The sequence below is a fragment of the Lethenteron reissneri genome, chromosome 54 (assembly GCF_015708825.2).
Source record: "Lethenteron reissneri isolate LAM-NWPU_2019-01 chromosome 54, ASM1570882v1, whole genome shotgun sequence".
NCBI lineage: Eukaryota > Metazoa > Chordata > Hyperoartia > Petromyzontiformes > Petromyzontidae > Lethenteron > Lethenteron reissneri.
In genome coordinates, this window is record NC_083832.1 from 308384 (window position 1) to 321366 (window position 12983).

The 12983-nt window shown below is 56.1% G+C and overlaps 1 protein-coding gene across 1 annotated transcript in view; it reads right to left on the reverse strand.

Moving 5' to 3' along the window:
• LOC133356447 (SRSF protein kinase 2-like) overlaps positions 1-11874 on the reverse strand; it is a 40956-nt gene extending 29082 nt beyond the window's left edge. Inside the window, exon 1 of the mRNA XM_061573979.1 lies at positions 11797-11874. Coding sequence (XP_061429963.1) covers positions 11797-11861 — 65 coding nt within the window. The 5' untranslated portion in view covers positions 11862-11874. The remainder of the gene's footprint in view (positions 1-11796) is intronic.
• Positions 11875-12983: the final 1109 nt, after the last annotated feature.

Here is a 12983-nt window from a genome sequence, read left to right on the forward strand (position 1 = left end):
ACCACGAGTGACGGTGTCACCACCACGAGTGTCAGTGTCACCACCACGAGTGTCGGTGTCACCACCACGAGTGACGGTGTCACCACCACGAGTGACGGTGTCACCACCACGAGTGACAGTGTCACCACCACGAGTGTCAGTGTCACCACCACGAGTGTCAGTGTCACCACCACGAGTGTCAGTGTCACCACCACGAGTGTCAGTGTCACTACCACGAGTGACAGTGTCACCACCACGAGTGTCAGTGTCACCGCCACGAGTGTCAGTGTCACCACCACGAGTGTCAGTGTCACCACCACGAGTGTCAGTATCACCACCACGAGTGACAGTGTCACCACCACGAGTGACAGTGTCACCACCACGAGTGTCGGTGTCACTACCACGAGTGTCGGTGTCACTACCACTAGTGTCGGTGTCACTACCACGAGTGTCACCACCACGAGTATCAGTGTCACCACCACGAGTGTCGGTGTCACCACCACGAGTGTCAGTGTCACTACCACAAGTGTCACCACCACGAGTGTCAGTGTCACCACCACGAGTGTCAGTGTCACCACCACGAGTATCAGTGTCACCACCACGAGTGTCAGTGTCACCACCACGAGTGTCGGTGTCACCACCACGAGTGTCAGTGTCACCACCACGAGTATCAGTGTCACCACCACGAGTGTCGGTGTCACTACCACGAGTGTCGGTGTCACTACCACGAGTGTCACTACCACGAGTGTCAGTGTCACCACCACGAGTGTCGGTGTCACCACCACGAGTGTCACCACCACGAGTGTCAGTGTCACCACCACGAGTATCAGTGTCACCACCACGAGTGTCGGTGTCACTACCACTAGTGTCGTGTCACTACACTAGTGTCGTGTCACTACCACGAGTGTCACCACCACGAGTATCGGTGTCACCACCACGAGTGTCGGTGTCACCACCACGAGTGTCAGTGTCACTACCACAAGTGTCACCACCACGAGTGTCAGTGTCACCACCACGAGTGTCGGTGTCACCACCACGAGTGACGGTGTCACCACCACGAGTGACGGTGTCACCACCACGAGTGACGGTGTCACCACCACGAGTGACAGTGTCACCACCACGAGTGTCAGTGTCACCACCACGAGTGACAGTGTCACCACCACGAGTGTCAGTGTCACCACCACGAGTGTCAGTGTCACCACCACGAGTGTCAGTGTCACTACCACGAGTGACAGTGTCACCACCACGAGTGTCAGTGTCACCGCCACGAGTGTCAGTGTCACCACCACGAGTGTCAGTGTCACCACCACGAGTGTCAGTATCACCACCACGAGTGACAGTGTCACCACCACGAGTGACAGTGTCACCACCACGAGTGTCGGTGTCACTACCACGAGTGTCGGTGTCACTACCACTAGTGTCGGTGTCACTACCACGAGTGTCACCACCACGAGTATCAGTGTCACCACCACGAGTGTCGGTGTCACCACCACGAGTGTCAGTGTCACTACCACAAGTGTCACCACCACGAGTGTCAGTGTCACCACCACGAGTGTCAGTGTCACCACCACGAGTGACGGTGTCACCACCACGAGTGACGGTGTCACCACCACGAGTGTCAGTGTCACCACCACGAGTGACAGTGTCACCACCACGAGTGACAGTGTCACCACCACGAGTGTCAGTGTCACTACCACGAGTGTCAGTGTCACTACCACGAGTGACAGTGTCACCACCACGAGTGTCAGTGTCACCACCACGAGTGACAGTGTCACCACCACGAGTGTCAGTGTCACCACCACGAGTGTCAGTGTCACCACCACGAGTGTCGGTGTCACTACCACGAGTGTCACTACCACGAGTGTCAGTGTCACCACCACGAGTGTCAGTGTCACTACCACGAGTGTCACTACCACGAGTGTCAGTGCCACCACCACGAGTGTCAGTGTCACTACCACGAGTGTCAGTGTCACCACCACGAGTGTCAGTGTCACCACCACGAGTGTCAGTGTCACCACCACGAGTGTCAGTGTCACCACCACGAGTGACAGTGTCACCACCACGAGTGACAGTGTCACTACCACGAGTGTCGGTGTCACTACCACTAGTGTCGGTGTCACTACCACGAGTGTCACCACCACGAGTATCAGTGTCACCACCACGAGTGTCGGTGTCACCACCACGAGTGTCAGTGTCACTACCACGAGTGTCAGTGTCACCACCACGAGTGTCAGTGTCACCACCACGAGTGTCAGTGTCACCACCACGAGTGTCAGTGTCACCACCACGAGTGACAGTGTCACCACCACGAGTGTCGGTGTCACCACCACGAGTGTCGGTGTCACCACCACGAGTGACGGTGTCACCACCACGAGTGACGGTGTCACCACCACGAGTGACAGTGTCACCACCACGAGTGTCAGTGTCACCACCACGAGTGACAGTGTCACCACCACGAGTGACAGTGTCACCACCACGAGTGTCAGTGTCACTACCACGAATGTCAGTGTCACTACCACGAGTGACAGTGTCACCACCACGAGTGTCAGTGTCACCACCACGAGTGACAGTGCCACCACCACGAGTGTCAGTGTCACCACCACGAGTGACAGTGTCACCACCACGAGTGTCGGTGTCACTACCACGAGTGACAGTGTCACCACCACGAGTGTCAGTGTCACCACCACGAGTGACAGTGCCACCACCACGAGTGTCAGTGTCACCACCACGAGTGTCAGTGTCACCACCACGAGTGTCGGTGTCACTACCACGAGTGTCACTACCACGAGTGTCAGTGTCACCACCACGAGTGTCAGTGTCACTACCACGAGTGTCACTACCACGAGTGTCAGTGCCACCACCACGAGTGTCAGTGTCACTACCACGAGTGTCAGTGTCACCACCACGAGTGTCAGTGTCACTACCACGAGTGTCACTACCACGAGTGTCAGTGCCACCACCACGAGTGTCAGTGTCACCACCACGAGTGTCAGTGTCACTACCACGAGTGTCACCACCACGAGTGTCAGTGTCACTACCACGAGTGTCAGTGTCACCACCACGAGTGTCAGTGTCACTACCACGAGTGTCACTACCACGAGTGTCAGTGTCACCACCACGAGTGTCAGTGTCACTACCACGAGTGTCACCACCACGAGTGTCAGTGCCACCACCACGAGTGTCAGTGTCACCACCACGAGTGTCAGTGTCACTACCACGAGTGTCGGTGTCACTACCACGAGTGTCACTACCACGAGTGTCAGTGTCACCACCACGAGTGTCACCACCACGAGTATCAGTGTCACCACCACGAGTGTCGGTGTCACTACCACGAGTGTCGGTGTCACTACCACGAGTGTCACCACCACGAGTATCAGTGTCACCACCACGAGTGTCAGTGTCACCACCACGAGTGTCACCACCACGAGTGTCAGTGTCACCACCACGAGTGACAGGTGGTGTCACCACCACGAGTGTCGGTGTCACTACCACGAGTGTCGGTGTCACTACCACGAGTGTCACCACCACGAGTATCAGTGTCACCACCACGAGTGTCAGTGTCACCACCACGAGTGTCACCACCACGAGTGTCAGTGTCACCACCACGAGTGTCACCACCACGAGTGTCAGTGTCACCACCACGAGTGACAGGTGGTGTCACCACCAGTGTCAGGTCGGAGGAGGACGCCGAAATGCGACCGGCACAAGGGCAATGCCACGCGCGTCAGAGCACTTATAGGTCGGCGTGAGCAGCAGCTACATCATGGAATATTTTTTTTCCAGTATCAAAGTATGAAAAACACGAATACGTTTGACCCTTTCGGGCAATAAGTAATATTTAAAAATACTTTTTAAAAAACACGCTTTTATGAAATATACCGTATTAGTAATGGCAGAACTCCACGACTCCAGGAAGTGGCCCCGAGGCTTGCCATAACGTCAGGGGCCGTGGTGATTTACAGCCAACGTGAGTTGAGCGTGGACAATTAGACCCAAGGCGAAACATAAGATAGAAAAAAAGATTTTCAACGCTATAATATAGTATTGTCATCAGTATGACATACGTATACCAAGTTTGCAGTCGATATGACATTTGGAAGTGGCTTAAAATTGAGTTACAAGATTTGAGGATACGACACCAGACAGTTAAATGAAAGCGAGTAAATAATAAAACAGGGGGTGTTAAAGATGTCCAAACACCAAATAGAAACCTTTAGTAGCAAGGGATCGAAGTCTGCATTAGCCACACGGGTACGTGTGGTGGACATGCAAATGTAGTGACATAAGAAGGGAGGGGCTGCTGTAGGCTCTGGGTTCCCAGGTGGGTCCAGACGCGTAATCCCCTGGGCGCCAGGCGCTGGGTTCCCAGGAGGTCCAGACGCTTAAGCCTCTGGGCGCCGCCAACGGGGGGGGCTGTGTGTGCTCTGTGGGATGTCTGGTGGCGCACACGGCCCCACCCCTCGTTGGGGACTGGGCATATAAGCGGAGCTCCCTGGACGATCGGGCCCAGTTGTAACTCAAGACCCAAGACCCACGACCAGCCATCTGAAGACCCTGGGATGCTGTGAGAGCCAGCGCTGGGACTCTGGAACTCCCGACGCTACGACCTTGTGAGGGCGAGTCCAGAGCGTAGCCAGAGTAGAGTATCTAGGCTGTGTAGCTAGGCTGTGTACCTAGGCTGTAACAGAGTATCAGGACTGTTGGAGTGTTGTATTGTAATAAAGAAGTTACATCTACAAGTGTCTCCGGAACCCGTTACATTTGGTGTCAGAAGTGGGGTTGGAGACAAGAGGTGAACCACGTACCGTCAGTCCTGACGGCGATGAAGAGGAGCAGGCAGCGATGGGGCGGCCAACGCCGGCCGACAGCGACGCTGCACCGCCGGCCGACAACAACGCCGCACCGCCGGCTAAGCAGCTGTCTGCTCCGCCGACCGTCCCCTCTCCAGCGTCGGGAGCAGAGATGGAGGAGGCGCTGCTTCGCCGCGCAGAGCTGCTCTGCGCCACCGCCTCCCTCCGGGGCGAGCTGCGGTGCTCGCGGCCGATGGCGGGAGGGAGAGAGGAGGCGCGGCGCTCGCCCGAGCCCGCCGCCGCCATTCCCCCCACGGATGTGAGGGATACTTCCGGGAATGACATCACTTCCACCAGAGGAGCAGTGACCGCTGGGAGCGACGTCACTTCCGGGCCCAGCGTGTGCCAACCCGACGACGCCGCGTCATCAGCGCTGCGTCCCTCACCGCCGGGTGACAGCTGTTGGCAACCTAGCATACCGCGTCATCAGCGCTGCGACCGGACTGTGAGGTCGCCATTCTTACTGTAACCAGCGCCGGGGCCGGCACATGGACCGACTCGCTGCTCGCCGCCTCTGCTGCTCTGGCCAAAGGTTGGAGGTCGGGAGACCAGGCCCCTGACATTTCGTACATTTACGCGCTCCGGATTAATGATTTTTTGTTGATATTTTCTTCGTTGTCGTCGGGGAGTCGTGACTGTTGTTGGGTAAACTGTGTGGAGCTTCGCTCGTGAGTGTTGTCAATGTGTGTGCGAAACTTTGCTTGTGATTGTTAACAATGTATGGTTTATATTGAGCTTTGTTCGTGATTGTTAATGTATAGCTTGTGCTGTCATTGTTAACGATGTATATACTGTATGGGGCATTTATCTTGAGATGGTGACATGCTGCCAAGGACTGGAATTGTCATGCTGGCTCTCAAATATCTTGGGGTGCAGATCCTGACCAGGATGTCCCAGCGGGTGTTGCGTGTCTAACACGAGAGTTGTGGTCCCGTCATGCTATGGCTGACGGCTTGACCTGACAGCCCGGAGATTGAAACACTCCGTGGCATGTCTAGCCTAGTGGGCTGTGTGCTCACATGGCTCGGAGAGTGTGGTCCCGTCATGCTATGGCTGACGGCTTGACCTGACGGCCCGGAGGTTGAGACCCTCCGTGGTACGTCTGGAGCAGTAGGCTCACCCTGACGGCCCGGAGATTGAAACACTCCGAGGCGCGTTGAAACAGTGGGCTGGGGATTCGTGGTGTTCAGGTGTAGTTGTCCCGTTACGTTGGGACTGTATCCCTCAGTTGTTAGGGTGCATGTTGTGCAGGGAGTGAACAATGGGTCGTCTCAGATCGGTCGGTACAGCTATATGCTGCGATGCGAGTCTTGGAGAGAGATTGGGTCTCAGATCGGTCGGTACAGCTATATGCTGCGATGCGAGTCTTGGAGAGAGGTTGGGTCTCAGATCGGTCGGTACAGCTATATGCTGCGATGCGAGTCTTGGAGAGAGATTGGGTCTCAGATCGGTCGGTACAGCTATATGCTGCGATGCGAGTATTGGAGAGAGACTGGGTTGAAGTCCCCCCCGATATGGCCGACGTGCGCGGTTTTAGGATGGAGACGCCACGTTGGAAAGGCGGGGGGTGCAAACGGTTGACATGTAATGTCGGTGGTGGTCCTCATTGAGGGCTGCTGGGACGCAAGCACGGGATGCCTTTTGGAGATGCGGTTCATGCGTGCGGCCACCATTTATGGACAGGAGCAGGCAGATTTATTTTGTTGTGTCATGTAAATTTTATATATATATTTTTAAAATGTAGATACTGGAGCAGCCCTGAAGTGCGACTTCTTTGCCCAGTACATGGGTCGGCCCTGAAGTACGACTTCTCGACCCGGGACGTAGACAGACGTCCGGATAAGTGCGTGTAGAGGGATGCTCGACATGTTGGTCTTCGCCTTCTCTCCACCTGACGGATGGGAGGCTGGCAGGGTGGTGTGGATCCCTGCCATCCATGCGGTGATTATGTGATTTCGGTTCGATTACCGGTGTTGGTTGTGCATCCAACGCGTCGGAATCTGTATATTTGTTGTTGTTAATTCCCCGTTTTCTATGCGGATCCCGAGGAGGGCTAGGTGTGCCGCGGGTCGTTTGTTCACGTGTCATTGCTTCACTTTTTTGTTGATTGATGCTTGTATATAGTGTAGAGTTGTACAGGTTGGTTAGGGTATTTATGGTTGCTTTCTTGTTCTCTTTTCTTTTCCTGTTGAAGCTCGCGTATTTTTTTTTCTTCTCTCTCTCCCTTTCGTTAATTTAAACTTTCTAATTATTGACAGCCGGGACGGCTGGAGGCTACATAGAGGAGGGTAATGTAGTGACATAAGAAGGGAGGGGCTGCTGTAGGCTCTGGGTTCCCAGGTGGGTCCAGACGCGTAATCCCCTAGGCGCCAGGCGCTGGGTTCCCAGGAGGTCCAGACGCTTAAGCCTCTGGGCGCCGCCAACGGGGGGGGCTGTGTGTGCTCTGTGGGATGTCTGGTGGCGCACACGGCCCCACCCCTCGTTGGGGACTGGGCATATAAGCGGAGCTCCCTGGACGATCGGGCCCAGTTGTAACTCAAGACCCAAGACCCACGACCAGCCATCTGAAGACCCTGGGATGCTGTGAGAGCCAGCGCTGGGACTCTGGAACTCCCGACGCTACGACCTTGTGAGGGCGAGTCCAGAGCGTAGCCAGAGTAGAGTATCTAGGCTGTGTAGCTAGGCTGTGTACCTAGGCTGTAACAGAGTATCAGGACTGTTGGAGTGTTGTATTGTAATAAAGAAGTTACATCTACAAGTGTCTCCGGAACCCGTTACACAAAGACAAACACGCTCAGTTCAACACGCAGTGGAGGCGGCTTTCGCGATCCAACATTATCCACAGGAGAGGTTTGTGGGAGTTGTGTTCAACGTGTCCAGACAACAAATCGATACCTTGTTTTGCCAAGGGCTCCAGCATTGTTTTTGAACTTTGATACCGACAACAACAACAGGAGCAGCAGCAGCAAACAGAAATGTTGTCCCATTTCGTATCTGCCGCGTGACCTTCCGAATCGTCGAATCAAGGGAAGGAGCGTTCCAGACGTCCCCGCGGCGCCGCCTTTGTTCGACGGTTCAGAGCTCCCCAACGAGACGGGCACGGGCAAGGACCTTTGCCCGAAACGTCGCCTATTGCTTATTATCAGCAGCGGCAGCAGCCATGGTCAATGCACTGCTTGATGATGGTATCACCCCCTCCTCCTCCTCCCCACCAAGCTCTGTCGGTTCTAAGGGGGCCGTTTGACCATACTTCACCACGCCGGTGACTGCAGGCTGTGGTGGGGGGGGGGCTGGGGGGGTGGGGGGGCTCCCTCCCCCCCCCCCCCCCCCCAGGACCGGTTGAGACGTCGCCCGCCACTGACGCGAACCGCGGTGCACGGGGGAGTCGAACCCAGCCAGGCGTGGCCCCGAGCGGGGTTCAAAGGCGCCACGTCATCACCGTGGGGTCATCATCACCATCACCACCATCACCATCACCACCATCACCATCATCACCATCACCATCACCACCATCACCACCATCACCACCATCACCATCATCACCACCACCATCACCACCACCACCATCACCATCATCACCACCATCACCACCATCACCATCATCACCACCATCACCATCATCACCACCACCATCACCACCATCACCACCATCAACATCATCACCATCATCACCATCACCACCATCACCATCACCACCACCATCACCATCACCACCATCACCATCATCACCATCACCATCATCACCACCACCATCACCACCATCACCATCACCACCATCACCATCATCACCACCAACACCATCACCACCATCACCATCACCACCATCACCATCACCAACACCATCACCATCATCACCATCACAATCACCAACATCACCATCACCACCATCACCACCATCATCACCATCACCACCATCATCACCATCACCACCATCACCACCATCACCACCATCACCATCACCACCATCACCATCGGGTCATCACCACCATCACCATCATCACCATCACCACCATCACCATCATCACCATCACCACCATCACCATCATCACCATCACCACCATCACCATCACCACCATCACCATCGGGTCATCACCACCATCACCACCATCACCACCATCACCATGGGGTCATCACCACCATCACCGTGGCGTCATCACCACCGTGGTGCCATCACCACCATCACCACCATCACCGTGATACCATCACCGTGGGGTCATCACCACCATCACCGTGGTACCATCACCACCATCACCACCATCACCGTGGTACCATCACCACCATCACCACCATCACCGTGGTACCATCACCACCATCACCACCATCACCGTGGTACCATCACCACCATCACCACCATCACCGTGGTACCATCACCACGGTACCATCACCACCATCACCACCACCATCACCACCACCATCACCACCACCACAATCACCGTGGTACCATCACCACCATCACCGTGGTACCATCACCGTCTCGCCATCACCGGGGCGTCATCACCATCACCGTGATGCCATCACCACCACCATCACCACCATCACCACCATCATCACCCTGGTACCATCACCACCACCATCACCACCATCACCACCATCATCACCCTGGTACCATCACCACCACCATCACCGGAGCGTCATCACCATCACCGTGTGCCATCGCACCCACGTGTCCCATCTCTCAGCTGCCCGAGAGCTCATTAATGAACGGGGGGGGGGGGGGGGGGTGATCGTGGGGGAGAGGGGAGGGGTGATCGTGGGGGGGTGGTGACGTCACGTGGTCCGACTCTTGCCACTCACCCGATGCTCGCCCAACACTCGCTCACCAACCCCACCACACTCACCACACTCCCCACCCACACTCCCCACCCACACTCCCCACCCACACTCCCCACCCACACTCCCCACCCACACCACACTCACCACCCACACTCACCACCCACACCACACTCACCACCCACACCACCCACACTCACCACCCACACCACACTCACCACCCACACCACACTCACCACCCACACCACCCACACCACCCACACCACCCACACCACACTCACCACCCAACCCACCCACACTCACCACCCACACCACACTCACCACCCAACCCACCCACACTCACCACCCACACCACACTCACCACCCACACCACACTCACCACCCACACCACACTCACCACCCACACCACACTCACCACCCACACCACCCACACCACCCACACCACACTCACCACCCAACCCACCCACACTCACCACCCACACCACACTCACCACCCACACCACACTCACCACCACACTCCCCACCCACACCACACTCACCAACCCCACCACACTCACCACCCACACTCCACACTACAGACACACACTACAGACACTACACACACACACCACACACACACACCACACTACACATACACTACAGATAGACACACACACCACAGACACACTACACACACACCACAGACACACACTAAAGACACACTACAGACACACACTACACACACTAGACACACTACAGACACACACACTACAGACACACACTAGACACACACCCTACAGACACACACTAGACACACACCACAGACACACACCACAGACACACACACTACAGACACACAGACACACACACTACAGACACTACACACACACACGCCACAGACACACAGACACACACCACAGACACACACACACACCACAGACACACACACACGACACACACTACACACGACACACACTACAGACACACACCCCACACACACTACAGTCACACACGCCACAGACGTAGATGGAGTGCCATAGACGCATATCCCCAGAGAGAGAGAGACGCATGCTAAGAGAGAGAGAGAGTGGGTGATGTATCTGGTGCTGCTGCTGCTGCATTGGCCACTGGTGCAGAAACACAGTCAACAACACCGATCACGATCCGTCTCAATTACGACACCGTGGTCTTGAAGGTAAAATAGGAGCGTGTATATAATAGGCGACGTTTCGGACAACGACCCTTCCTTCATACAACATGAAGGTGATATCGGCAGGCACGTGGTGCAGACATATGGTATGACACGCCGCATAGAGACATATGGCTTAGACGACACGCGCAGACACACTGGTGGTGGTGTAGAGAGACACGTGCTCTAGACAGAGACACGTGGTGTAGAGAGACACGTGGTGCTCTAGACAGAGAGACACGTGGTGGTCTAGACAGAGAGACACGTGCTGTAGACAGAGACACGTGCTCTAGACAGAGACACGTGCTCTAGACAGAGACACGTGGTGTAGAGAGACGTGGTGGTGTAGACAGAGACACGTGCTCTAGACAGAGACACGTGGTATAGACAGAGAGAGAGACACGTGGTGGTGTAGACAGAGACACGTGGTGTAGACAGAGAGACACGTGGTGTAGACAGAGAGACACGTGCTCTAGACAGAGAGACACGTGCTCTAGACAGAGAGACACGTGCTCTAGACAGAGAGACACGTGCTCTAGACAGAGAGACACGTGGTGGTGTAGAGAGACACGTGGTGTAGACAGAGAGACACGTGGTGGTGTAGACATAGACACGTGCTCTAGACAGAGAGACACGTGCTCTAGACAGAGACACGTGCTCTAGACAGAGAGACACGTGCTCTAGACAGAGAGACACGTGCTCTAGACAGAGACACGTGGTGGTGTAGAGAGACACGTGGTGTAGACAGAGAGACACGTGCTCTAGACAGAGACACGTGGTGGTGTAGAGAGACACGTGGTGTAGACAGAGAGACACGTGGTGGTGTAGACATAGACACGTGCTCTAGACAGAGAGACACGTGCTCTAGACAGAGAGACACGTGCTCTAGACAGAGAGACACGTGCTCTAGACAGAGAGACACGTGCTCTAGACAGAGAGACACGTGCTCTAGACAGAGAGACACGTGCTCTAGACAGAGAGACACGTGGTGGTGTAGAGAGACACGTGGTGTAGACAGACCGGCCCCACCAGCTGTCCTTGCTGCCGAAGAGACGCGATCTGCGGCCCGCGAACAGCAGCCGGTGCAGAGCCATCGCCCCGTGAGTGTGAGAGGCGAAATCGTGCGGCCGGGGACACGGGGGGGGCACGGGGGGGGGGGGCTGAGGATGGGGGATAAAGGAATGGGGGAGAGGGGAGTGAGGTGGGGGGAGGAGGGTGGGGGGGGAGTGAGGTGGGGGGGAGGGTGGGGGGGAGTGAGGTGGGGGGGAGGGTGGGGGGGGGCTTGACATACGAGAGACGGGGTTTAATGGTGAGGGGCGGGTCCTGATAGCGAGAGCTTCATATTGAGGGGCGGGGCTTGATTGTCAGGAGGCGGGGCTTAATATTGAGGGGCGGGGCTTGATTGTGAGAAGGCGGGCTTGATTGGCTTGATGGCGAGGGGCGGGGCTTGATTGTGAGAGGGCGGGACTTGATTGGCTTGACGGCGAGGGGCGGGGCTTGTATGTAGATGGGCGGGGCTTGGACTGGGGGAGGGGCGGGGCCGTGACCTGCCGAGTCGTCACGTGACGAGTCGCGGCTGAGTGCTGCTGCAGTTGCGGTTCGAACCGCGCCGCTGCCGCAGCTGCCAAATGGACCTCGAGCGCCGCGGTGGCGGGGAGATGTTAACAACCTCGCCTGGTCTACAGGAGGTCGTGGGTTCCATCCCGACCCTGACGCCTGCTGCTGTGTATGTGGAGTTTGTGTCTCTCTCTGTAGAGATGTTAACAACCTCGCCTGGTCTACAGGAGGTCGTGGGTTCCATCCCGACCCTGACGCCTGCTGCTGCTGCATGTGGAGTTTGTGTCTCTCCCTGTAGAGATGTTAACTACCTCGCCTGGTCTACAGGAGGTCGTGGGTTCTATCCCTGACGCCTGCTGCTGCTGCATGTGGAGTTTGTGTCTCTCCCTGTAGAGATGTTAACAACCTCGCCTGCTCTACAGGAGGTCGTGGGTTCTATCCCTGACGACGCCTGCTGCTGCTGTATATGTGGAGTTTGTGTCTCTCTCTGTAGAGATGTTAACAACCTCGCCTGCTCTACAGGGGGTCGTGGGTTCCATCCCGACCCTGACGCCTGCTGCTGCTGCATGTGGAGTTTGTGTCTCTCCCTGTAGAGATGTTAACTCCCTCGCCTGGTCTACAGGAGGTCGTGGGTTCTATCCCTGACGCCTGCTGCTGCT